General features: G+C 43.3%; 1 protein-coding gene across 2 annotated transcripts in view; it reads left to right on the top strand.

Annotated features, from left to right (window-relative positions):
• The window catches only part of SLC41A3 (solute carrier family 41 member 3), a 132899-nt gene extending 105390 nt beyond the window's left edge, over positions 1 to 27509 (top strand). For both annotated transcript variants that reach the window (XM_053599771.1, XM_053599770.1), the window contains 5 exons: positions 19414 to 19558; positions 20626 to 20705; positions 22697 to 22831; positions 24569 to 24717; positions 26294 to 27509. In XM_053599771.1, the coding sequence (XP_053455746.1) occupies positions 19414 to 19558; positions 20626 to 20705; positions 22697 to 22831; positions 24569 to 24717; positions 26294 to 26503 (719 nt within the window). In that variant the 3' untranslated portion in view covers positions 26504 to 27509. The remainder of the gene's footprint in view (positions 1 to 19413; positions 19559 to 20625; positions 20706 to 22696; positions 22832 to 24568; positions 24718 to 26293) is intronic.
• The last annotated feature ends 76 nt before the right edge of the window (positions 27510 to 27585 follow it).

The raw sequence follows: 27585 nt of genomic DNA, 5'->3' as shown, positions 1-27585 counted from the left end.
TCTTCGCTAGAACTTTATAAGTTAAGACTTCTAAAAGCCTCAAGACTGGATAAGCTGGGGATTCACTATCAGACTATGCCTGTGATTGTGTAAATTTCTATTGGGTATTGATGGGCAAATTTCTCTTTTCTGAAGGTCTCAAAACATCCTGAGCTTCCTGAGCCTGTCAGAAAGCCACATTCTTTTTTTTTTTTTTTTTTTTTTTTTCCTTTTTGAGACAGTCTCAGGAGTCACAGCTCACAGCAACCCCAAACTCCTGGGCTTAAGCAATTCTCTTGCCTCCGCCCCCCAAGTAGCTAGGACTACAGGTACCTGCCACAATGCTTGGCTATTTTTTTTGTTGTTGCAATTGTCATTGTTGTTTTGCTGGCCTGGACTGGGTTTGAACCTGCTGGCTTCAGTGCATGTGGCTGGCGCCACTGTGCTATGGGCCCCAAGCCAAAGCTACATTCTTTACCTACTGCATGGTCAGGAACCATGTGGACAGAATACCAGGTCAGTCTTTTGAAGGGGCTTTCTTTCATCTCTGTAACATCAACTTCAATTTGGCAAAACAGTCGGGTCATACCTAAAAATACACTATTCTAGTCAATGCCTTGACCAGAGTAACAGCATCTCCGATTGTGTCCTGTTTTAAAAGAAAACTGGTTCTTGTTGAACTTATGGAAATAAGAATACTTATGAAACTAGTTTCTAAAGTTTTGATAAACCAGATAGAAAGAAAGGTAAATGTTTCAGTCTTATTCACAAAAGTATACTTTCCCCAATTGCTGTAAGCTATAAATAGCTCCAAAGTTTTCTTGACTCTGGTTAAAGAAAAAAAAAAAGATATATATATATATATATCAGCAAAGTTTCAAACTGCTAAAGTCATAAAAATTATTTAAGCCTTATAACAGTTCGCTCTCATGTAATTCTTGTTTTGCTTGATGGCGGGTTATTAATATTGATGAATTTTCAGTTTTTTAATAGAATTCTGGAAGTTTTTGCTTAGTCCTATAGTGTGTCTTTTCCAAGAATTTCCTTGAAGAAGTAAATTTTGTACTGTAGCCAATTGAAAATAAAATTTAAGAAGAATCGAAGTAAAATAGTAATTGTGGATTACAAAAGACTTAGTGTTGGGCTGTGCCTATGGCTCAGTGAGTAGGGCACTGGCCCCATATACCTAGGGTGGCGGGTTCAAACCCGACCCTGGCCAGCTAAAACAGCACTGAGAATTACAATAAAAAATAGCCAGGCATTGTGGCGGGCAGTTGTACTCCCAGCTACTTGGGAGGCTGAGGCAAGAGAATTGCTTAAGTCCAAGAATTTGAGGTTGCTTGAACTGTGACACCTGGCACTCTACCAAGGGCGACAAAGTGAGACTCTGTCTCAAAAAAAAAAAAAAGAGTAAGTGTGGCCGTGGTTAAAGATGCAGTTGACAAAGAAATTTGGTTATTTCATTCCACAATTTAACATAATTATAACATGATTATGACTGTTAATATATACCAAGACACATCAGAAATTATAATGTAATTTTGGAGCATATATCAATAATACATTTACACTGCTCAAACTCAAAGTTAAACACCAATTTTTTTTTTGAGACCAAGTCTCACTATGTTGCTCTCAGTAGAGTGCTATGGCATCACAGCTCACAGCAACCTCAAACTCTTGGGCTTAAAAGTGATTCTCTTGCCTCCTGAGTAGCTGGGACTACAGGTGCCTGCCACAACACCCAGCTATTTTTATTGTTGCTGTTGTAGTTGTCATTGTTGTTTGGCAGGCCTGGGCTGGGTTCGAACCTGCCAGCCCAAGCCATTGAGCTATAGGCATCGAGCCTAAATACCACTTTTGATTAGACAATGGTTCTCAGATGATTATAGCATACCAAATAAACCTAATGTGTCTTGTCTTGAACTTCTAGGGGTTTCTATTTGTTATGTCCAAGTTAGTTTGAATCAAAATGACTTAATCTCAGAATTTGAAATTTAAAGAAGTATGTCAAATATTAAACATTTAAAATACTTGATGTTAAAATAATAAAGGTTTGAAACACATGACCAAAATAGGATTATTCATTTAGCCACAATGACAGTTTAAAGATTTTTAAAAACAAGTACTGTCACTTTTCAATCTAGAGGAGCCTCAGTTACTATCAAGAGAGCTGATAAAGAAAAGCATGAGGCAAACTCTCCCACTTCCCCTTCTTTTTAGTTTACTCATAAGGTAAACCAATTTTGTACTCTCTCATTAATGACACAAAATTCTTGATCAAAGGAAAAAACCACATTGTACTTTTATATTCGTGTTTCAACAATACTAAAGCTACTTTTAATAAAAACTTATAAACAAATTCATCTGGTCTGAGTCAGCTTTGACAACACAAGATGAGATTTCCATGAACATTGTATAACCACCTACAATTTAATTTATTAAAGAAAAGATCAACATTCTGACAAAACCCTGCTGTTCTGATGATGCAGGGACCAAGACTCTGCCCTTGTATCATTGTGCTTTTGACACTAATGCTCAATTTATAGACAAACTTATAAAAATTTCTCTTTAATTTTAGCCAATGTGATCACATATAAAATTCCTTTCATGTGATTAATCTTCCACAAACTTTCTACAACTTGCGTAAACCTTCTTTTGTCCTATACCTTCTTTTTTATGTAGACATTCGACATTAGGACAAAAATGTACTTTCCTTTCCCACTTAACATTTTAACCCCACAAAGTTCTTGCTTATGAAAAAAAAATATTTTTTATATTCAACTTTACAAAATACATCTTTCTTTATACACTCTATAAAATTGTTTCTTTTATATGTAGTAGTTTTAATTACATATATTGATTATAATTTTAAGTCTTAGTAACCTTAATTTCCAGTGAAAAACCTGGGAAGCAAATAATTTTGAACCATTTTATATCAGTATTTATAGATGAAAACCATTTTATAATTTTTAGAAAGACATTTCCTCAATTTTTTGTGTATCAGTAGAACTAAATATATTTAGCTTTTCTATACCATATAAGTGACTCAGACATTTTATGTTTATGTTACTTAATTCAAAATAATATGGCTTTAAGTTTTTGAAAATGATTTTTCATACTATGAAAAATTATCTATAAACTTTAATTGCATTTACATTCATTGGATTTATTCATTCTTAACAATTATGCTTAAGTAGTTTATTAAACCTAACCATTATTTCAAGTTATTTCTTTGTTAATCATTTTTGCAGCCTACAAATGTTAGTTATTTCCTAAGCAAAAAACCCTTAAAGTTGAATACATAGGTATTTCACTGATCAGAAGACAGCTATTTTTATTAAACCAGCAATATTAAATTAGTCTTATTTACCCAACATTTACCTAAGTGGCATGAAGCATTTGAGTTAGTTTTTAGTTTTTTAATAAGATATTTAAGTGCTTACTTTTTTCTTGAGCCAGTTAATTAAAGCTCTTTCATATATTTTGGTAGTGAAATATCAGATACATATGATACATACATAGACATAAATGAAGAATAGGTTCTTCATTTGCTGGTTTTCAAATAGTTTTTTTTTTTTAATTCTCAGTGAACATTTAATTTGTTGAACCTCTTTTTTAAAACATGACACTAAAAAACTACAGAGAAAATGAAAATTTCCCTTGTTCAATTACTGTTCTCAGAGACAACTGTTTCCATGAATTTGTTGTGCATCTTTTATTCTTTTTTTATTTATTTTTATTAAATCATAGCTGTGTATATTAATGCATTTATGAGGTACAATGTGCTGTTTTATACACAATTTGAAATACTTTCATCAACCTTTTAACATAGCCTTCACCGCACTTTCTTAATTATTGTGCTAAGTCGTGGAAGAAGCCCAAATGCCCACTGACCCACGAATGGATTGATAAATTGTGGTATATGTACACCATGGAATATTATGCAGCCTTAAAAAAAGATGTTTCATGTTTACATGGATGGAGCTGGAACATACTCTTCTTAGCAAAGTATCTCAAGAATGAAAGAAAAAGTATCCAATGTACTCAGCTCTACTAGGAAACCAATATATAAGCACCCACACTTCCATATGAAACCTATTAGCCAACTACAGCCCAAGATGAAGGGGAAAGAGGAGGGGGGAGAGGAAGAGAGGGATGAGGATGGATGGAGGGAGGGTAAATGGTCGGACCACACCTATGGTGCATTTTACAAGGATATATGTCAAATCTACTAAGTGTAGAGTATAAATGTCTTAACACAATAATTAAGAAAGTGCGGTGAAGGCTATGTTAACCAGTTTGATGAAAGTATTTCAAATAGTTTTTTTTACCCTCTTTACACTATCAAGCCCTAAATAGCCACTGTTTGGAAGGGGGGAGACTTCCCCAGAGCAGCAGGAGCAGATGGGTCTGGGGGAGCAGGTAAGTCTATGTGGGCAGTTCACTTAAAGAGGGCTGAGAGGAAGAGAAGCTAGGGGCAGGGAGGAGGAATTTCAGAGACCTTGTGAAATTCAAGATTCAAGATATTTTAGACAATTTTTTGTATTCCTCCTATAAAGAAATGTATTTATCAGAACCTGTTTTGGAAGCTTCTAAGTACCATTAAACATAGCCCTCACAGTTTATTTTATTTTAGAGCCCACTTTTCTTTTTTTTAAGAATAAAAATGTGCTTATTTATTTCAAGTTGTATTTTTTTAGAATGTTTGATAAGATGCGTAAGTCTTACGTGCACAGCTCCATGAATATTTACATCACATGTACACACAGATGACTACCACCTGTATCTGGAGCCCACTTTTTTTTAACTGAGAGAGCAGGTAGACTAGGTATAAACTAAGTATCTCAAAAGTAGCACATTTTTGCCACCCTAATTGGCATCATTGTGACTTATGTGAGGCTTGTTTTTCTAAATATTTGCACGAAGAGGTGCCACAACATTTAACATAAACCTGTGGGAGTTGCTTTGGTGGGTGGAGAGCTCAGCTACAGAAGGATGGGGACAATTTAGACTTTCCAGTTTAATAACCACAAAGACTCAGTAGGAGGAATTTTGGTCATTGAAGAAGCAAATTTGGATTTGCCAATTGAATCAAGTTTCGGAATCTGGCCAGTTTTAAAGATTACAGATTTTTCACTTAAGCTGCAGAGAGTTCACTTTCTCTTTTCAGAGAGAAACAAGTTTACACTTCGGGGTAATGAAAGTGGAATATGTGTATTACGCATGTGAAAATATGCAGGCTGGGGCAGATTGCTATAGGTTTGAATATGTCTTCCAAATATCATGTGTTGATATCCCCAAAAAGATTTAGTTGTGGAGGGTTTTAAGATGCCATTGGATCATGAGAGCTCTACTTTTATAAATGGGTTAAGGCATTCATTAATGGATTAGTGGGTTACTGTAGGGGAACTGTCGGCTTTCTCCTTTTCATCTTATTTTTTAAATTTCAAATTAATATGAGTGCACAAGTTTTTAAGTTACATTGTTCTCACTTTAAGGTAAAGTTCAAATTGTAGTACAGCCCTTCACCCAGGGGATGTGCTGAATACCCTCACATTGTGCACATGAGGTGAGATCCCACCAGTGGCCCTCCCTCCTCCCACCAATTTGTCCTTCCTCTCCCCTCTCTCTTGCATGACTATATTTGTGTTTTATTGTTCTTATGGGTGTGTGATTATTTATATATTGCTTTCATAGTAGTATGAGTGTATTGGATACTTATTTTTCCATTCTTATACTTTACTAAGAAGAATGTGTTACATCTCCTCTCTCTCTCCCCCCCACTCCCCCATCTCTTTCCTCTCTCTCTCTCTCCTTTTCTCTCCTTCTTGGTGCTGCTCTGCAGCATCCTTCCCTCGCCAATAAAAACCTTTTCTGCAAAAAAAAAAAAAAAGAAGAATGTGTTTCAACTCTATCCAGGTAAATGTAAAAGATGTAAATTGTCCATCTTTTCTTATGGCTGAGTAGTACTCCATGGTATACATATGCCACATTTTGTTAATCCACTCATGGATTGATGGACGCTTGAGTTGCTTCCATGACTTGGCAATTATGAATTGAGCTGCAGTAAACATTCTGGTGCAAAGGTCTTTGTGGTAAAATGATTTATGTTTTTCTGGGTAGATACCTAGTAATGGAATTGTGGGATCAAATGGAAGGTTGACTTTTAGTTCTTTGAGGATTCTCCATACTTTCCATAAAGGTTGTATTAGTTTGTAGTCCCACCAGTAGTGTAGAAATGTTCCCTTCTCTTCGCATCTACACCAGCATCTGCAGATTTGGGACTTTGTGATATGGGCTAATCTTACAGGAGTTAGGTGATATCTTAGAGTGGTTTTGATTTGCATTTCTCTAATGATTAAAGATGATGAGTATTTTTTCATGTGTTTGTTGGCCATTTGTCATCTTCAGAGAAGTTTCTGTTCAAGCCTCTTGCCCACATAGAAATGGGGTTTTTCTTCTTCTTGTTTAATTTGAGTTCTCTATTGATTCTAGTTATCAGGCGTTTGTCACATTCATAACATGCCAAAATCCTCTCCCATTCCAAAGGCTGTCTGCTTTGGTTGTGGCACCCTTAGCTCTGGTACCAGAGCTTTTTAGCTTGATCAAATCCCATTTATTTAATTTTTGGTGTTGCTGTGATTGCCAGCAATCACAGGGGGTCTGTCTCATAAAATCTTTCCCAGGCCAATATTTTTAAGCATTTTTCTTACATACTCTTCTAGAATTTTTACTGGTTTGTGGCTTAAATTTAATCTTTTATCCAGCAAGAATTGATTTTTTCAGTGGTGAGAGGTGTAGGTCTAATTCTTCTCCATGTGGCTAATCAGTTCTCCCAGCACCATTTTATTAAATAGGGATTCTTTTCCCCAGTGCATGCTTTTGTTTGGTTTATCAAAGATCAAATGATTACTGGGTTCATCTCTGGATTCTCTATTCTATTACATAGATCTATGTCTCTGTTTTTGTGCCAGTACCATGCTGTTTTGTAATATAGCCTGAAGTCTGGTAATTTGACGCCTCCAGGTGTGTTTTTATTTCTAAGAATTGTGTTGAGTATTCAGGGTTTTTTTCTGGTTCCATATGAAATGAAGTACTATTTTTTTCAAGTTCTTCTAAGTGTGATATGGTGCTTTGATGGGGACTGCATTAAATCCATAGATTGCTTTGGAGAGGATGAACATTTTAACAATGTTGATTCTTCCCAGCCATGAGCATGTTATATGTTCTTCTATTTGTTAACATCTGCTATTTCTTTTCTCAAGATTTCATAGTTCTCTTTATAGAGCTCTTTCATAAACTATTCAAAAACAAAGAAAGAAGGTACCCTACCAAACATGTTCTACAAAGCAAATATCACCCTGGTTCCAAAACTGTAAAAGGATCCAACAAAGGGCGGCGCCTGTGGCTCAGTGAGTGGGGCGCTGGCCCCATATACTGAGGGTGGCAGGTTCAAACCCAGCCCCAGCCAAACTGCAACAAAAAAGTATCCGGGCGTTGTGGCGGGCGCCTGTAGTCGCAGCTGCTCGAGAGGCTGAGGCAGGAGAATCACATAAGCCCAAGAGCTAGAGGTTGCTGTGAGTCCTGTGACATCATGGCACTCCACCAAGGGCAGTAAAGTGAGACTCTGTCTCTACAAAAAAAAAAAAAAAGAAAGGAAAGAACCCAACAAAAAAAGAAAACTGTAGACTAAAAGCATTAATGAATATCAATGCAATAATATTCAATAAGATCTTAGCAAGCAGAGTACAGTGACACATTATAAAAGTTATACATTATGATCAAGTGGGTTTTATCTTAGGGATGCAAAGTTGGTTCAGCATATTGAAATCCATAAATGTGATTCACCATATAAATAAAATTAAAAACAAAAACCATATGTTTTTGGTTGATGCATTAAAGGTTTTTGACAATATCGGACGTCCTTTCTTGATAAAAACACTTTAGAAAATAAGCTTAGGTACAACAAACCCACAGCCAATATCATATTGAATGGAGTAAAACTAAAAGGATTTCCACTCAGATCTGGAACTAGACTGAGTGAAAATGGATGCTTACTATCACCACTGCTATTCACCATGGTGCTGGAAATCCTAGCCAATGCAACCAGGCAAGAGCATCCTATTCAAATGGGAACAGAAGGAAGTCAAACTCTCAACATTTTGTGGATGACATGATCTTATACCTGAAAAACTCCAAGGACTCTACTACAAATCTCTTGGAAGTGATCAAGGGATATAATGGCATTTTAGAATACAAAATCAGTGCCCACAAATCAGTAGCCTTCATAAATACCAACAATAGTCAAGGTGAGAATAAAATCATAGACTCTATATCTTTTACAGTAGCTCCAAAGAAGATGAACTACCTGGTGGTTTTATAAAAAGAGAAACAGAGACCTGTGGCAGCACACTCAGGCCCCTTGCCATATGATGCCTTACAGCACTTCAGGACACTGTGGGTCTCTGTCAGCAAGAAACCCTCACCAGATTCAGCCTTTTGACTTTGGGCTTCCCAGCCTCTGAAACTGTAAGAAATGAATGTGTTTATGAATTACCCACTTTCAGATGTTCTATTATAAGCCACAGAAAACGGATGAAGATGCTACTGTGGCCTTCATATCAGCAGGGAACCTATGGTGTTCCCATAGAGAATGAAAGCCTGAGGTCATTCAGTGAGTTCAGAGTAATCTCAAGAAAGCACCTCATGTTCTCTACCAGATTAGGGGGAATATAGAGCTGGAGTCTGCACACATATGGAGTAGGCCTGAGGCTGGTCTGTGCACATCTGTGTGCCCCAGTAGGGGCAGATGGGGTGGGGAGGCCAGCAGGGGGCACATGGTGACAGCTGCTATAAGGAGGTGCCCTAGTCTAGGGCAGCACTCTGGTTTATCACTGCCCCATTGGACCTAGGGGTTTGAGAAATCACCCATTTTTATCTGTTGGCAACTGAAGCAGACAACACAGCTGTGATTTGGGGTGTACTGGCACAGCTCTGGACCCTCTCCTTGCTGTCCCAGGTATTATCTGCCAATAATGACGTTTAATCATCAGAGTCTCAAAGTTCATGTGCGTGGCAGTGAAGATCTGTAAGGATAAAATACGATGACCTAATTTTAGTTTAAAGCCAAACTGAATTTAAGGCCAGGAGACTTGTGTATCGGTTAATTATTTGAGTGGGTTTCTCCGGGCCCTGTCTCCAGGCTCCATGTCATGCTATATGCATGTTCCCATGAATGACTGAGCACTTGACACTGGGTCCCTGTTGGATTGCTCCTCTCCAGTGACACTGTGAACTTATCTGTGGTACATTCTAGGACTGTCATGAATTAGAGAAATCTTCACTGACTGAGGACCAAGCAGGTGATGGTGACACCTGCTGGGGGTAGGTGGGGATCTGAGCCACTCACTGGGGAAGTGTACACTACCATGTAGGGAAGAAAATGAGGCAGGACCTCTGAAGGGGCTTGTGTGTGGTCATGAAAATCTTGGAGCGGACTTGAAAGTGTCCTGGAAGAAGGTATTCCTGCTGTTTCTGAGCATCTGAGGCCTGTGCAGAGCCAACTGGGCCTGCCTCCTATTTCCTAGGATGGCACTCCTGCTGTGGAGTACTTGGGTACCTAATATGTGGCAGAGGAACAAAGGATCCTTTAGTGCAGAGAAGAAAAGAGGGGAGGGGCGTGTTACAATGCCTGGAGAGGGAGGGTGTGGGACACAGACTTATGCCTGGACATCTCTGAGTATCAGGGCCCCCTTGGCAGGTGAGCCTGCCCTAGGGAGAGTAGGGCTGAGGGAAAGAGGACTGTTCTAGAGAAATCCAGGGGGTTGTTCTGTTTGCTTGTGGCAGGTAAGACACATGTGGAACAGGGCAGTGCCTGTGGCTCAAAGGTTTGGGTGCTGACCCCATATGCTGGAGGTAGTGGGTTCAAGCCCAGCCCTGGCCAAAAACTGAAGAGAAAAAAAAAAAAAAGAAAGAAAGACATGTGGAACACAAGAAAGGAAGGGGAAGGTGAGGAATGCAGTTGGTACCAGGGGTGGGGTGGGGGGTCACCCTGGCCTGGCTCCAAGTTAACAGTCGACTGATGCAACCCCAGTTCATCTTTGCTGTCCTCCCACCAGTTGGAAAAGACGAGGTGGGGACGTGAGATGCTCCAGCCCGGCTGTGATCGGCACCTTGTGGGAGATGCAGGTGATGGGGAGCTCACCTTGTCTGGCCTCACCTGGGAGCACGGTTGGCATCCCATGGTCACTCTGGCTTTCTGTAGACCTTGGTTGGCTGCATGTCTTGGGAAGCCACCTCTTTGTGCTGGTCTCCTCTGGGTGCCTGCCTGGACAGGGCTGTTGAGACCGTGACATGAGGTCATGTGTGAAGTGCCACGCACAGTGCTGGTAGGGGGAATGTAGAGGCCAGGGTCCCCACTACCTTTGCCAGGATCTGCACCAAGAGCAATTGACACAAGAAAAGACTGACTCAGTCATCTCAGGTGAAATAACCAATGGGAGCCTGTGAGAGGTGTACACTGTAGCTAGTAGCACCTAGGAGTGCAGCTAGCAAGTGTGGCCCTGAAAAGGTCTCTCAAGAGTCTTTCATTTAACGAAAACCATAAATCATGCTTATAACATAAAACATAGTTTTAATTATTCAAATTGAAACACCCCAAGCAATCATTCCCAATAAAAGGGGGAAACAATAGAGGAGAAATCGAGTAAACACGTCACGTGGATTACCACATACACATTACAAATTAGGGGATAAGTGCAAAATCTGCCTGCTTCTCCAGTGACACAGGTACAGAGAGGATGCCCAGTTAGGTTTCCAAGTCCCTCTTCCCAGGCTGGTACCCAAGTTTCCCTTCCTGTTATTCCTCAACAGAGAGCACTGGGTGCACACAGTTCAATGGAAGAGACTGGGAAGGATCTAATGGTCTTAGAATCCAGTTGGCTCTTTTCACCCTTCCCCAACTTGACCAGTCCCTCACAGAAGAGCTGCCCAGCGCCCTACTTCTCTGCCTCCTTCTCTGGTTTTGAAAAACCCAGTGAGGAAGGAGACAAGATGGCTGACTGAAGCCAGCTTTCCACAGAGGCTCCCGTCCAGTAGGAGAGTTAAAGGACAAAAATTCAGCAAGTAACCTGGTGGATTTGAGCTGCACTAAGAGAGAAGGTTGAAGAACGCACGTCAACCCCGCTGAGGCGAGCTGCGACCACAAGGATACAAACAAAAGGTACAAAATCCATCACCAAGCAGACGGGAGTCCCTTCCCCCATGAGAATGGCTCGGAGTGCCCCACAAACAATCAGGCAGAGTTCAAAGGTCCTCCCACTACACTTCACGGGAGAGATCCTCTAAAAACTGGACCTACCTCCCCTACTGGGGTGCCACGGCATCCTCCTGCCAGGCATAAAACTGTATAAACCGTGTATAGTCTCTACCTGGAATTCTGAGCTCTCAGCACTCCCCTCCACTCACACTAAGGTCTGGAGGCCAGTCCCCCAGGAGTTCAGAGTCTTGGGTGATTTCTTGAGGGGTGTGGATGGGGCCTCGACTGCAGCTGGTCAGCGCTGGCTCGGGGCACGGGAGTGAGGACAGGACCGTCGACGGAGGGGGGACCGCACCGGAGCGGCAGTTTCCTGAGGCACTGTGCGACAGCCATCTTTTGGTGACAATATGGCCAGGCATAAAACTGTGTAAAACTGTGTGTGTTCTCTGCCCGCAACCCCAGGCTCCCAGCGCTCACCGCACTCCCCTCTGCTCTCGCTCCAAGGTCTAGAGGCCTGTCCCCCAGGAGTCCAGACTCTTGGGCAATTGCTCGAGGGGTGTAGACAGTGCTGGGCTGCAGCCGGTCAGTGCAGACTCTGGGGCACGGGAGCAGAGAGAGGATAGTTGGCCGGAAGGGAGCTGCACCAGAGCAGCGGTTGCCTGAGGCATAAAACAGCAGCCCTCTTTTGCTAGCAATACGGCTCACTACGGAATATTCTGAAGCCACACCCCCTGTCTCCCTGGGAGACAGAGAGTGTGAGTATAGCATTTGCCTGAGGCAACTCCAACTTGCAAACCAGAAACTCCCAGGGCGGGGCTGACCCAGAGGTCTGTTTTACTGAACCTAAGACGCACCTGGCCCTCAGGGGATCGTCAGCCTATAGACAATACAAGAGCAAAGACAAGCTGATTTGGAACTCAATTCAGCTTCTCTTCTGCAGGGGAACCACAAAGTTGTTCTGTTCTGTTCTGTTCTGTTCTGTCAGTAACATTAATCAGGGGCAAGACTGGACCTGAGTGAAAAACCCCCAACCTTCATCAAGCGCCCGAGGTTGTAAGGCCTCACCTCCTCCTGCTAGAGAGAGGCAGAGCGCAGTGGCCTGGCAGACTTCCTTGTGATCAGGCAGGTGAAAACTCCTGGAGTACCAGTTCACTACAGGCAACTGGGTCATCCAACTGCAGGGCTATCAGTGACTGGGTGTGACAGTGGTGCAAGGTGGGGAAGGAGGCAGCAACCTTCCCAGACTGATCTCTTGGCTGGGTGGCTCCTCCTGACTCCACGCAGTACTGGAGCAAGCCACACCAGAGTAGTCTGTGATCCAGTTCCCAGAGACCTCTTAAACTCTCTCACTCGAGACAGGTGCAGACTGAGACAATTGATTTGGACCTTTTGAACCGAACCAATCGCTTCAGGACAAATCAGGTGGTGCCCTGGGTGCACAGTGGTAGGAAGATTTGATTTTTCTTTTCCAATTGTTTGCCAGTGGGGGGTGGGGTGACTTAATTGCCGATATTTCTCCACAGCTGAGACTTCAATCCAGAGTATCTGTTTCACTAGGGTGGAACAGAAACCAGCTGAAAACAAGACAGAACCACTTAGCCCCACTGCACCAGACAGGCCCCAGTTTCACAGGCCACAACACTGTACAGGCCCTTGACAAAGCCCCAGGGGAAAAAATCAAAACAACCATGGGGAGGAATCAGCGGAAAAACTCTGGTAACATGAATAACCAGAATAGATCAACCCCCCCCAAGGAAAGATATGGCAGATGTAATTGAAGATCCCATTCATAAACAACTGGCTGAGATGTCAGAAATCGAATTCAGAATTTGGATTGCAGACAAGATTAATAAAGTGGAATTAGGAATTTGAGGAAAAATTCAAAAGTTGTCTGAAGAATTTAACTAATTTAAAGACAAAACCACCAAAGACTTAGACACACTGAAGCAAGAATTTGCAGCCCTCAAAGATATGAAAAATACAGTAGAATCCCTCAGCAACAGAACGGAGCAAGCAGAAGAAAGGATTTCTGACATCGAAGATAAAGCCTTTGAACGCTCCCAAACTCTCAAAGAGGAAGAGAAATGGAGAGCAAAAACGGATCATTCTCTCCGAGAGCTCTGGGATAATTCGAAGAAGGTGAATATCCGAATCATTGGAGTTCCAGAAACAGATGAAGTGGCCTCGCTGGGCACAGAGGCCCTTCTGCATGAAATTATGAAAGAGAATTTTCCAGACATGCCTAGAGATTCTGAAATTCAGATAGCGGACAGCTTCAGAACCCCAGCACGACTCAACCCCAATAAGACATCCCCCAGGCATATCATAATTAACTTCACTAAAGTTAATATGAAGGAGAAAATCCTCAAAGCTGCCAGGAGAAAGAAAACCATTATCTTCAAAGGGAAGAATATTAGAATGACTGCAGATCTCTCTGCTGAAACTTTTCAAGCCAGAAGAGGGTGGTCACCGACTTTTTTTTTTTATTTTTTTTTATTTTTTATTTTTATTTATTTATTTTTTTTATTGTTGGGGATTCATTGAGGGTACAATAAGCCAGGTTACACTGATTGCAATTGTTAGGTAAAGTCCCTCTTGCAATCATGTCTTGCCCCCATAAAGTGTGACACACACCAAGGCCCCACCCACCTCCCTCCTTCCCTCTTTGTTTCCCCCCCCATAACCATAATTGTCATTAATTGTCCTCATATCAAAATTGAGTACATAGGATTCATGCTTCTCCATTCTTGTGATGCTTTACTAAGAATAGTATCTTCCACGTCCATCCAGGTTAATACGAAGGATGTAAAGTCTCCATTTTTTTTAATGGCTGAATAGTATTCCATGGTATACATATACCACAGCTTGTTAATCCATTCCTGGGTTGGTGGGCATTTAGGCTGTTTCCACATTTTGGCGACTGTAAATTGAGCTGCAATAAACAGTCTAGTACAAGTGTCCTTATGATAAAAGGATTTCTTTCCTTCTGGGTAGATGCCCAGTAATGGGATTGCAGGATCAAATGGGAGGTCTAGCTTGAGTGCTTTGAGGATTCTCCATACTTCCTTCCAGAAAGGTTGTACTAGTTTGCAGTCCCACCAGCAGTGTAAAAGTGTTCCCTTCTCTCCACATCCACGCCAGCATCTGCAGTTTTGATATTTTGTGATGTGGGCCATTCTCACTGGGGTTAGATGATATCTCAGGGTTGTTTTGATTTGCATTTCTCTAATATATAGAGATGATGAACATTTTTTCATGTGTTTGTTAGCCATTCGTCTGTCGTCTTTAGAGAAAGTTCTATTCATGTCTCTTGCCCATTGATATAAGGGATTGTTGGCTTTTTTCATGTGGATTAATTTGAGTTCTCTATAGATCCTAGTTATCAAGCTTTTGTCTGATTGAAAATATGCAAATATCCTTTCCCATTGTGTGGGTTGTCTCTTTGCTTTGGTTATTGTCTCCTTAGCTGTACAGAAGCTTTTCAGTTTAATGAAGTCCCATTTGTTTATTTTTGTTGTTGTTGCAATTGCCATGGCAGTCTTCTTCATGAAGTCTTTCCCCAGGCCAATATCTTCCAGTGTTTTTCCTATGCTTTCTTGGAGGATTTTTATTGTTTCATGCCTTAAGTTTAAGTCCTTTATCCATCTTGAATCAATTTTTGTGAGTGGGGAAAGGTGTGGGTCCAGTTTCAGTCTTTTACATGTAGACATCCAGTTCTCCCAACACCATTTATTGAATAGGGAGTCTTTCCCCCTGGTCACCGACTTTTAATCTCCTAAAGCAAAATAACTTTCAACCCCGGATCTTGTATCCAGCTAAACTTGAGTTTCATTTATGATGGAGAAATTAAATACTTTAATGACATTCATATGTTGAAGAAATTTGCCATAACCAAACCAGCTCTTCAGGATATTCTCAGACCTATACCACAAAAGTAAACTCACTCAGAAACTTCGGATCAAACTCCAATTTCCACACTGGCAAAAGGATTAAAAATGCCCACTGGACTTTTTTAACTCAATACCCAAAACTTCACCAGACTTATCAATATTCTCCATTAATGTGAACGGCTTAAACTGTCCTCTAAAGAGGCATAGGTTAGCTGACTGGATACAAAAACTCAGGCCAGATATTTGTTGCATACAAGAGTCACATCTTAACTTAAAAGACAAGTACAGACTCAGGGTGAAAGGATGGTCATCCATATTTCAGGCAAATGGTAATCAGAAAAAAGCAGGTGTTGCAATTTTATTTGCAGATACAATAGGCTTTAAACCAACAAAAGTAAGGAAGGATAAGAATGGTCACTTCATATTTGTTAAGGGTAATACTCAATATGATGAGATCTCAATTATTAATATCTATGCACCCAACCAGAATGCACCTCAATTTATAAGAGAAACTCTAACGGACATGAGCAACTTGATTTCCTCCAGCTCCATAATAGTCAGAGATTTCAACACTCCTTTGGCAGTGTTGGATCGATCCTCCAACAAGAAGCTGAGCAAAGAAATCTTAGATTTAAACCTAACCATCCAACATTTGGATTTAGCAGACATCTACAGAACATTTCATCCCAACAAAGCTGAATACACATACTTCTCATCAGCCCAAGGAACTTACTCCAAAATCGATCACATCTTAGGTCACAGGTCTAACCTCAGTAAATTTAAAGGAATAGAAATTATTCCATGCATCTTCTCAAACCACCATGGAATAAAACTTGAGCTGAGTAACAACAGGAATCTGCATACTCATACAAAAACATGGAAGTTAAATAACCTTATGCTGAATGATAGCTGGGTCAGAGATGAGATTAAGAAAGAAATCGCCAATTTTTTGGAACAAAACAACAGTGAAGACACGAACTATCAGAACCTCTGGGACACCGCAAAGGCAGTGCTAAGAGGGAAATTTATAGCACTGTAAGCCTTCCTCAAGAGAACGGAAAGAGAGGAAGTTAACTTAATGGGACATCTCAAGCAATTGGAAAAGGAAGAACATTCCAATCCCAAACCCAGTAGAAGAAAAGAAATAACCAAAATTAGAACAGAATTAAATGAAATTGAAAACAAAAGAATAATACAACAGATCAATAAATCAAAGCTGGTTTTTCAGAAAGGTCAATAAAATACATAAACCTTTGGCCAACCTAATCAGGAAAAAAAAGAGTAAAATCTCTACTGTCATCAATCAGAAACAACAAAGACGAAATAACAACAGACTCCTCAGAAATCCAAAAAATCCTTAATGAATATTACAAGAACTTTATTCTCAGAAATATGAAAATCTGAAGGAAATTGACCGATACTTGGAAGCACGTCACCTTCTAAGACTTAGCCAGAATCAAGTGGAAATGTTGAACAGGCCCATATCAAGTTCGGAAATATCATCAACCATACAAAACCTCCCTAAAAAGAAAGGCCCGGGACCAGATGGTTTCACATCAGAATTCTACCAAACCTTTAAAGAGGAATTAGTACCTATATTACTCAACCTGTTCCAAAATGTAGAAAAAGAAGGAAGACTACCCAACACGTTCTATGAAGCAAACATCACCCTGATCCCCAAACCAGGAAAAGACCCAACAAGAAAAGAAAATTATAGACCGATATCACTAATGAATATAGATGCAAAAATATTCAACAAGATCCTAACAAATAGAATCCAGCAACACATCAAACAAACTATACATCATGACCAAGTCGGTTTTATCTCAGGGTCTCAAGGCTGGTTCAATATACGTAAATCTATAAATGTAATCCAGCACATAAACAAATTAAAAAACAAAGACCATATGATTCAATCAATGCAGAAAAAGCTTTTGATAATATCCAGCATCCCTTCATGATCAGAACACTTAAGAAAATCGGTATAGAAAGGACATTTCTTAAACTGATAGAGACCATCTACAGCAAACCCACAGCCAATATCATATTGAATGGAGTTAAATTAGAATCATTTCCACTCAGATTAGGAACCAGACAAGGCTGCCCATTTTCTCCATTGCTTTTTTTTTTTTTGTAGAGACAGAGTTTCACTTTATTGCCCTCTGTAGAGTGCCGTGGCGTCACACAGCTCACAGCAACCTCCAACTCCTGGGCTTAGGCGATTTTCCTGCCTCAGTCTCCATAGTAGCTGGGACTACAGGCGCCCGCCACAACGCCCGGCTATTTTTTTGTTGCAGTTTGGCCGGGGCTGGGTTTGAACCCGCCACCCTCTGTATATGGGGCCTGCACCCTGCTCACTGAGCCACAGGCGCCGCCCGTCTCCATTGCTTTTTAACATTGTAATGGAAGTTTTAGCCACCACAATTAGGGAAGAAAAGGTGATCAAGGGTATCCATATAGTGTCAGAAGAGATCAAACTTTCGCTCTTTGCAGATGATATGATAGTATATCTGGAAAACACTAGGGACTCTACTACAAAACTCTTAGAAGTGATCAAGGAATAGAGCAGCATCTCAGGTTACAAAATCAACATTCATAAATTGGTAGCCTTTATATATACCAACAATAGTCAAGCTGAAAAAACAGTTAAGGACTCTATCCCATTCACAGTAGTGCCAAAGAAGATGAAATATTTGGGAATTTATCTAACAAAGGACATGAAAGATCTCTATAAAGAGAACTATGAAACTCTTAAGAAATAGCGGGCGGCACCTGTGGCTCAGTGGGCAGAAGACCAAAAATCACATCATAACAAAGATATTTGTACCAGAATGTTTATTGCAGCCCAATTCATAATTGCTAAGTTGTGGAAAAAGCCCAAGTGCCCATCAATCCACGAATGGATTAATAAATTGTGGTACATGTATACCATGGTACACCATGTGGTACATGTACACCAATATTATGCACCATGGTACACCATGTGGTACACGTACACCAATATTATGCAGCCTTAAGGAAAGATGGAGACTTTACCTCTTTCATGTTTCCATGGGTGGAGCTGGAACATATTCTTCTTAGTAAAGTATCTCAAGAATGGAAGAAAAAGTACCCAATGGACTCAGCCCTACTATGAAACTAATTTAGGGTTTCACATGAAAGCTATAACCCAGTTACAACCTAAGAATAGGGGGAAGGGGGAAAGGGAGGGGAGGGAGGGGGAGGTGGGTAGAAGGAAGGGGATTGGTGGGATTACACCAGCAGTGCATCTTACAAGGGTATATGTGAAACTTGGTAAATGTGGAATGTAAGTGTCTTGGCACAGTAACTGAGAGAATGCCAGGAAGGCTATGTTAGCCAGCGTGATGAAAGTGTGTCAAACGGTCTGTGAAGCTAGTGAATGATGCTCCATGATCATATCAATGTACACAGCTATGATTTAATAAAAAAATAAATAAAAAACAAATTAGGGGGTAAATTTTGGCTTTTCTAACTTGGTTTGGTGATTTTTATCTTATACTTGGGCAAGAATCAGGCAATGGTAATCTTTTTGCTAGTCATTCTGTTTTTAATTGCAAGGGATCAGTCGGGCTGTCTGCAACTCCTGGTGGGCAGAATCCTGGACTCTAGTTGTACAGGATTTTTTTGGACGTGACCAATGAGCCACCAGGTGTCAGACTTCCTGTGTTTGAGTAACATGGACTCTGGTCATACAAGTTCTCTAGGAAGGCCTGGCCTAAACTATACTATAAACCTAACTCTTAAAGGGGAACATCCCAGAGATGGTAATGCTGGTCCCAGTAGGAACATCAGAGTGGGAAGAGATGGAGCAGGGTGCTAAATTTATATGGGAAAATAGCAAAAATGTCAGAGAAATGGAGGTGAAATATGGCAGGAATGGAAGACAGAGAGGAGCTTTCCCAGCTGTTTGATGGGATGGTGAAAGGTCTTTGGAAAGGATGGTGGGTGGTACTCCATGGGTACATGTGCCATGTATTATTAATCCACTCATGTTTTGGGATCACTTGGGTTGATTCCATATACCTAAGTGAGGGACACACTTAGAAGTGATTCAAATTGCACAAAAGCAATTTGTAACAGGAATGATTGTACCCCCCCTAATATTCTGAAATTTAAAACGAAAGTGGGTGGGGAATAAAATGTAGTCAGGCTGGAGTTTTCCCGGACTTTCATTGTCCTTCACGCCCAGCCTGCCTGTGCCCTGTGCAGCCCAGGCTTGCCCACTGTATTGCCCATGAGCTACGTGTGTCCCTTCTCTCTTTGCAGACATTTGGTTTCTGATGCCCCTGGTCTGCATTGGCTTCGTGGCTCTGATTCCTCTGTGGGTCCTCATTGCCAAGAAGAGCCCGCCTGTCATGAAGATCCTGAAGTTTGGCTGGGTCCCCATCATCCTGGCAATGGTTATCAGCAGGTACGCCAGGCCAGGATCACCCCTTGGCCTCGTCCCTAAGCACTGCGAAATCCTGGACAAGGGTGATGCTCAATATCTGAGAAGTCAGGGTTGGAGTGAAATGTGGGAACCCGTAGTAGTGGTTGAGTTATACCTTGCTACGTTCATGGCTCTCTTTCATTGCGAATCCTGGGGCTTACTTTTTCTAAGAGAGGCCACCTGTTCACAAGCGCCAGAGCTGGGTGGGGGGTTAGATGAGGGCCCCTGACCACAGAGCCCTATCCTGCTTGGTGATGCCAGGGATCCGGCCCTCAGTCTATAGTTGCCAGAGCTCTGCTGCCCCCCCTTGCTTAGGCTGCAGGCAGTGTCTCTGTTATGCACATGCCAGGTCATTGTCCACAGCACAGCTGCTGTGAGATAGTCCTCTGGACCCTTCACCTAGGGAAAATTTTGCTATTTTCCCACATAAATTTAGCACTCCAGCTCTGCTTGAGAGACCGCTGCCAGCAAATAGTGGGGCCTCCGCAGTCCACTCTGATGTGTTTTCCTGGCTTTGACTCCCAGGGAGAAAAGGTTACAGTGCATCTGTCTGTGCTTCCAGAAGGCTCCTGGCCTCTTATACAAATTGACCCAACTTCTCAGGGCTCTGTAAGTTCCAAGGGGTGTGGCACCTTTGCACACACAGCAGCCCGTGGGGTAAGTGCAGCATTTCCCAAGAACAGAGGTAGCACAGGTGACACTTGTGCAGGTTCTGTTTTCACTAAAAAGCATCTTCATGCAGTTCAGTCAGGTGAGAGGCCCAGCCAGCTGCATAGCTTCAGAAAGGTAGTGGTTCATTTGTCCTAAAAGGGGTTGTCATTCCTAGATGGCTTCTGGAGTAGCTGAGACTCAGAGGAGAGGTGGGGATGGAAAAGCCTGGTGGAGTGCAGAGGACACGTGATTAGCTTGCCACAGCATATACTTGTGTAGGGAAGGAGCGTCTGCCCAGACTGGGAAGCTCTGCTGATAGGACGTTGGTACAGAGGTTTGCAGGGACCATGTGAGTATGAACCCCCTGACTGTGGGCCTTCCATCTGCTTTCTCCCCAGTTTTGGAGGGCTCATCTTGAGGAAAACCACTTCTAAGCAGCAGTTCAAAGGCATGGCCATATTCACTCCCATCATATGCGGTAAGTATTTGAGTAGGAACCAGAGCTGAGTTGGACCTTCAGGGGCATTTGGGCAGCTGAGCTGTAGGGCCTTGATTCTGGTTTGCTCAGCTGGAAGGAGACCCAGGGAGGAAGCCCTGCACTCTGCTCTTGGCAGTGCTAACTTGGTTCCTCATGGCACCACCAAAGTGGGAGTTTTCCTGACAGAACCAAATCCCACGTTTCTCTTAAGCAAAGCTTGGCTTGGTGTCTGGTGTCTGATAAGGGCCTATAAACAGAACTGACCAGTTAGCAGAATAACCAAATGTAAGTCATTGCCTAGCTTGCTTGGTCCCCAGGACCTGACCTTCTGGGCCTGCAGAAACAGGCTTCTGATACCATTAGGCAGCTCCTGCATGTCCTCAGTACCCCACTCTCTATCCCCACATGGGGGACCATACTTTAAGTCCCCTTTGCATAGGGGCTACCCAGCACATCTGTACCCTGGCAGAGTCTCACAGGGCCTCCCCCCACAGTGAGGATGGCAGCAGATGGAGTGTAAGCTTGGACAGATCTCCTTGGATAAATCACCAACTCAGATGCCTTCAGGGGCCAAGCACTCAATTTGAATGAATTAGGCAGCAGGGACACAGCTAGCCAGTAAGGAGTGGTGGGGAGTGGGGTGTGCTTCAGAGCACAGTGGTGATCTGAAGAGTGTGGTGCACACTCAGCTCCAGCTAAACGTTGCCTGGTGGGAATGTTGATCCAGAGTTGCCCAAACAGACATGTTCAGAGAAGCCACAAATCTGGAGTAAGGGACCTAACTTGTAAATGCTACCAATTAATTTAAGGGCTTTTTTCCTCCTTATATTTTTGAAATCATGTATGGGGAAAGCAAAACATATCTGCAGCCATCCTCTGGCCAGGTGGTTGGTCTCTGCCCTAGAAGTCACTGGCCTCCTGTGGCCTGGCCTCCTGTGGTCTCATGGCACCGAGGACTTAGAATCAGGGCAATCCCCACCTCTGTCAGCCACCCCCAAACAGACTTGTCACATGGGCAGGCCCTATTCTCTGCCAGCCCCTGTGTCTGCCTGCACAAAACAAGAGCTCAGCCTGGCCTTTGTCATCTGGGCCATCTGGCCCTGGCCAAAGGTGAAATTGTTTCCTCACCCTGTGGGAGCCAGGAGCCTCAGCGAGAAGCTTCAGAATTTTCAGAGCTGAAAGGTGCTCATGGTTTTCTGGGCCTCCTAACTTCGTTCTTTGGGTCCTGTGTGTGTTCTGTATTTCATGAATCTACACATGACCCCCAGCCTTCCCTGTGTTTCCCCTATGGACACCTACTCCGAGTACCCCAAGCATCTGTGAATGTGTGATTGTGTCCTAACATTTCAGGGCTCCCAGAAAGGGACTCACATAGCTCACAAATTGAAATTGTACAGTAGAAAATGTCTTCTTAAAACCCCTTGGGCCACCCAGCATAAGAGCTGTCCAGGGCACTTCTTGCTCTGTCACCATGGGATCATGTCTTTCTTCCCCTTCCATCCCCACTCTTATCACTGTTTTCTTTCCTCTGCTTCCCACCTTGAGGTGAAAAAATACCTTTCATTTTCCCAGATATCCCTGTATTCTGGGTCCTGTCCATTCCTGCAGGCTTAAGGTCTGACTCTTACCCCGTGGGCTCACCCTGCTCTTGTTAGACTTGCCACCCCTTCCATCCTCTCCTTATCCTTCCTGAATTCCCTCCCTCTAGGCAACGGATATTTATTGAGAAGCTACTTTGCCAATCACACTTCCCTCACTTTAAGAGGTACCAGGTCTCAAGGTGATATAGTTACTACCTTGGTACCACACTCAGGAGGTCTGGGCCACCCTGACTTGGTGCCAAACAAGATGTATGGTCACTGGGAAGAAAGGAAAAAATTCCAAGTGCTAAAGTGACTAAACGAGGCATCCTGGAGGAAGTGAACTTAAGAAGGGGGATGTAATTCAAAGACCGGGGGAAAGAAAGGGAAAACAAATTCTTTTTCTCACAGGTGTTGGTGGCAATCTAGTGGCTATTCACACCAGCCGAATCTCTACTTACCTGCACATTTGGAGCACACCTGGGGTCCTACCCCTCTGGATGAAAAAATTCTGGCCTAACCCACATTCTACTTTCTGTATGCCAGGTAGGTCTGCTGTCTTTAAACAAGTAAAAGTTGATGTCATGGAGCAGAGCAATGGATGCCTGATGCCTTGCACTGATTACCTTCTGGGACCTGACTCCCCAACCCTGCCTCTCCTCCATTCAGTCATTCAGATATTTAATAAAAAGGCTGTTTATTTTTCTGTGTAATTTATGTATTTCAATTTATGTATTTATTGAATGCCTACCATGTAATGGGTTGCAGTGGGGACACAGTGACAGCTAATTTCATGCCCTCAGAAGCTCACAAAACAAATGAGCATGTAATTACAAACTGTGGTATTTTCCACAAGGCAGAAGTGCGGGTTGCAAGAAAACAGGAAGAGAGGAAATCCTCACCTTGTTGGGGGGACCTCCTGCCCCTGGCCACAGTTTTTCTTGCTGAGTTTGGCTGAAGTAGTTACTGTGTAAAAGTTCTGTGCTGTCCCTTTTCCTGTATCTTTGGCTAAAAAGAGCAGATTTCTATGGAGTTTTTTCTTTTTTGTCCATTCTCATTGGCATTTCCGGGTTGCTGATGTCTCCAGGACCCGGTCTGGAAAAAGACAGTTCAGGGAACTCACCACAGTGTTGCTCATTGCTTCCTAAGTTTCCTAGCCAGCCTGCTTCTCTCTCTACCTTTCAAAATCTTCTTACATTTGTTTTATATATAATGTCCATGGTTTTTATCTGTATTTAGTGTGTCTTTCCCATTTCGTCTGAAAATCAAATTTCCTGTTATATTTTGTTACTGGTCATTTATATAGAAAAAGCCTATTTATTTTTCTGTGTAATTTATGCCCCAAATATTTTACTGAGTTCCTTTTGTTTTCATATAGATTTTCTTGAGTTTTTATGCCAGCTGCCAATAGTAACTTCTGATAGTTTTGCTTCCCCCTTTTTAAATTTTTTTAAATGTATCTTTTTATTCCTCATCTCATTTCTCATCATGAATAGATTTTGCTGTTCTTCTGTGTTCTTGCCATCTCTGTGTACATACTGTTTTATGGGATGTTTTAATTTCTAAGCTACCTATGATATTTTTCCTCCATTTCCTTATTGTTTTGGTAACATAGGCAAGTGGAGGCCTATTTTTCCTTGGAGCTCTATTTCTGTTTCACAGAATACACAGTAATGCTCCATTACTGCATTCACATGTATAGTTTTTAAAGATATGGTTGTATCAGGGTGAATCACACTTGAGTGTGAAGAAAACCTAGAGCTCTCTCATGTGGTACACTTGTGCTGGCAGGCCCTGCAGGTGTCCATGATGAAGGGGCTGCCCCTCCATCCCTGCCATCCAGAGTGGAACTGTTCCTCCATACTCCCAAGCTCTTTCTCACCTAAGCCCCTTGCACATTCTCTTTCCTCTACCCAGGGCCTTTTCCCTCAAGTGCATACCCCAGCAGAAGTGTCACCACTAGGCGCTTGACCCCTGCTCAAGCGTACTTCATGCTCTGTCTGCATACCCTGAAGGATTATCCTCATAGGACTCATCACACTTTGAAAGACTTTTCTCGTTTATTTCTACTTATTTGATTCTTGCTTGTCTCTCTGTTCTCAAATGTCAGCCCCATGAGGAAAGGGTCAAGACTGTTTCCTCCTCTACCACATAGTAGGTGCCCAGTAAACATTCGTGAAATGAATGATTGAATGAGTGTGGATGCCTCTGAGACTGTCACATGCCAAAGTGGCCTCTGCTTCTAGATGGGTCACATGAATTGCTTGATTCTGTTTCTTTCAGAAACCAATTCTATATCAGCTCGAGTCCTGCTCTTTCTGGTGGTCCCAGGCCATCTGATTTTCTTCTATGTCATCCACCTTGTGGAAGGTCAGTCGGTCACAAGCAGCAAGACTTTTGTGGCACTCTATCTTCTAGCAGGCCTGATCCAGGTAAGGATGGCTCTGGCCACTGAGGAGGGCTGCTTTCTCACCTGCCCTGGTAAGATGCTGAGTGGCCTGAACTGAGGTGAGGTGGGCTTCCTAAAGGCAGGGCACAGTCCGCATCCTCTAGGCCCTGGTCTAGACAGAGACCACTGCACATTATACATTACAGCTTGTGCACTGCACACTGCATGGTAGTGCACATGCACACCACACATGCAGACTGCCTGCTATACCCTGTACATCGCATACCACATGGAGCACCCTGTGCACTGCATACTTCACGCCACATGCAGCACACTGCACTCTGTTCACTGCACACTGCACAGCACATTGCACCCTGCACAGTGCATACCACATGCTGCACACTGCATACTTCACACCACATGCATCACCCTGCATGCTCTATCCTGCTCAGTGCACATCACCTGCAGCACACTGCACGCTGCACAGTGCACAACACATGCTGCACCTTGCACAGTGTACATTACATGCAGCGCACTGCATTCTGTACCCTGTACAGTGTATACCACATGCAGCACACTGCATACTTCACACTACATGTAGCCCACTGCACCCTGCACAGTGCACACCACATGCAGCACCCTGCACCCTGCACCCTGCTACTTCACATCACATGCAGCACACTTCATGCTGCACCCTGCACAGTGCATACCACATGCAGCACATTGCATGCTGCACAGTGCACAGTGCATAGGACACACCACACTTCGCACATTACCTGCTGTACCCTGCACACCACATGCTACACACCACTTGCACGCTGCACACTCATCATCAGGAGGAGAACAGCCCTGAGGATGCAGCATGTCCCTGTAGAGCTGGCTGATGAATGGCTCCAGTGGTTACTGCCTCACAGACGGGTAGGCAGGGCCCAGTCCCCTACCAGGGGAGCTGCTCCTGCTTGTGTGGGATTTGGTCAGGGTTGGATGGCAGTGAGGATGGTGGGGAAGGAGGTTAAGCTTTTGTCTGCTTTGGGAAGATATTCAGCAGACTCTCTGCCACCCATGTCCCTGTGGGCCTGGGGCTTCTGCGGGGAATGCTCCGGGCACGGGGGCAGTTCTCTGAGTGTGGTGCTGATGGAGCATTTTCTACTCTCCCTGAGCTCATGGCATTTGCACCTGGGGTATGTTCCTGACTCCAAAGTCAGGATTCAGGAAGACAAAGAAATCTGCTGAGGATCAGCTACTCTGGCTCTGGTTAGGGAGGATGAGGGGCTGGAGTCAGCCTGGACAAGAGACCCAGGGGCCGTGAGATGGCCCCATAGCACCTTCAGGAAGGGCTAAACTCCTCAAGCTCCAAGGGAGAGGGGTTCAAGAAAACACAAGCAGAAGTCTCAGTGAAGGGTGGCTTGTATGACAGAGAGGGTCCCAGCTGGGGAGTGGCAGCATGTCTGAGAGGAGGCTGGGAGAGTGCAGGTGAGAGCCACCTTCTCAATCACAGGCTCCAGGAGAAGAGGGCTGGCTGGGTTCACAAGTCCACTTTGGCATCTGCCCTTGAAACTTACCAGTGTTTCTTGGCTATACTTGGATTTCTGATTTAGTCTGGTTTGCTTTTACAACAGGTGGCAATCCTGCTGTACCTGTCAGAAGTGATGGTTCGGCTGACTTGGTACCAGTCCTTGGATCCTGACAACCACTGCATCCCCTACCTCACAGGGCTGGGGGACCTGCTGGGGACTGGCCTCCTGGCACTCTGCTTCCTCATCGACTGGTTGCTGAGGACCACATTAGAGCTGGATAGCATCCCAGACCTGGCATCTGGACCTCCCTAACTGGGTCCAGCTGGCTCCAGTGGCTCAGTAGAATTTTCTCTCACACCAATGTGATACAGAATGCAGTTTCTCCCTTGCTGGGTCCTTGGCCTTGCCAACCCCCAGTCTCTGCAGTAGACTTTAGTCATTGTGCTCAGGAGACACACACACCCCTCAGCTCTGCATTTGGTACCTGGGTTCATGACAGAGCCCTGAAATGTTGTGTGTGTGAGTGGAGAGTGGAGTGTTCCAGCCTGAGCAGCCAAGGGCGTGTTTCTGTGTGCTGTGCAAAGCATTTGCCCCTTTCCAAGCCGTTTAGCCCAGATTGTAGGGAAACAGGAAGGAGCTCCTTTCTTTCCTCAAGCCTCAGGACTCTGAAGCTGTGGCTTAACTGTTGTCTTTCTCAGGTTCAAGGTTCCTGGGTGCCCCTGCTGCTAGGCCCTGAGAATGTGCAGCCTCCCTGGGGCTGGGCCTTGCCTGCCACTTCATCTGCTCCTAGCATTTAATCTTGTCATTGCTTTCTTTTTATTTTCCTTTTCATTATCAGAAACCTCTGTTTAGATTTAGTTGATCAAAATTTTAAAGTAAAACACTGATAATGTTGTACTTGGCTTTTCGTGCCTTTGAAGATAATTTAAGGCCCCCATGAGGCTTGTAGTCTGTAAGTAACAAAAACCTCTGACATTTCTCCAGTGCAGTGTCTCTCAAATGTGGTCTCCAGTTTAGCAGCATCAGTGTCATCAGGACATGTTTTAGAAACACAAACTATCCACCCCTGGGCCTGCCAAATGACTTGGGGCAGAGCACCCAAGGGTTTAACAGGCCCAGCTGCCGATTCTTTCTCAGGCACCCCCACTCCAAAACTTCACCTTTGAAGTGTGCACACTCTCTGTTTCTTAACTCCTCAATAACAACTTTAGCCATGTTTGGGCCTGAACACTACAAATGTTGATATAGAACCTTTTGTATCTCAGTCAGTATCCCTTGAAGGAAAGTGATGGCCTGCTAAGGGGGTATTGGGGCAGAGTTTAGGCAAGGGGCCAGTTATAGCTGGGAACAATAAGGGGGGTGCAGCACCCTGCGACCAGGCACAGTTGAGTGCT

The sequence above is a fragment of the Nycticebus coucang genome, chromosome 8 (assembly GCF_027406575.1).
Source record: "Nycticebus coucang isolate mNycCou1 chromosome 8, mNycCou1.pri, whole genome shotgun sequence".
NCBI classification, from domain to species: domain Eukaryota; kingdom Metazoa; phylum Chordata; class Mammalia; order Primates; family Lorisidae; genus Nycticebus; species Nycticebus coucang.
The sequence above is the reverse complement of the archived record's forward strand: the minus strand, read 5'-3'. Positions and strand labels throughout refer to the sequence as shown.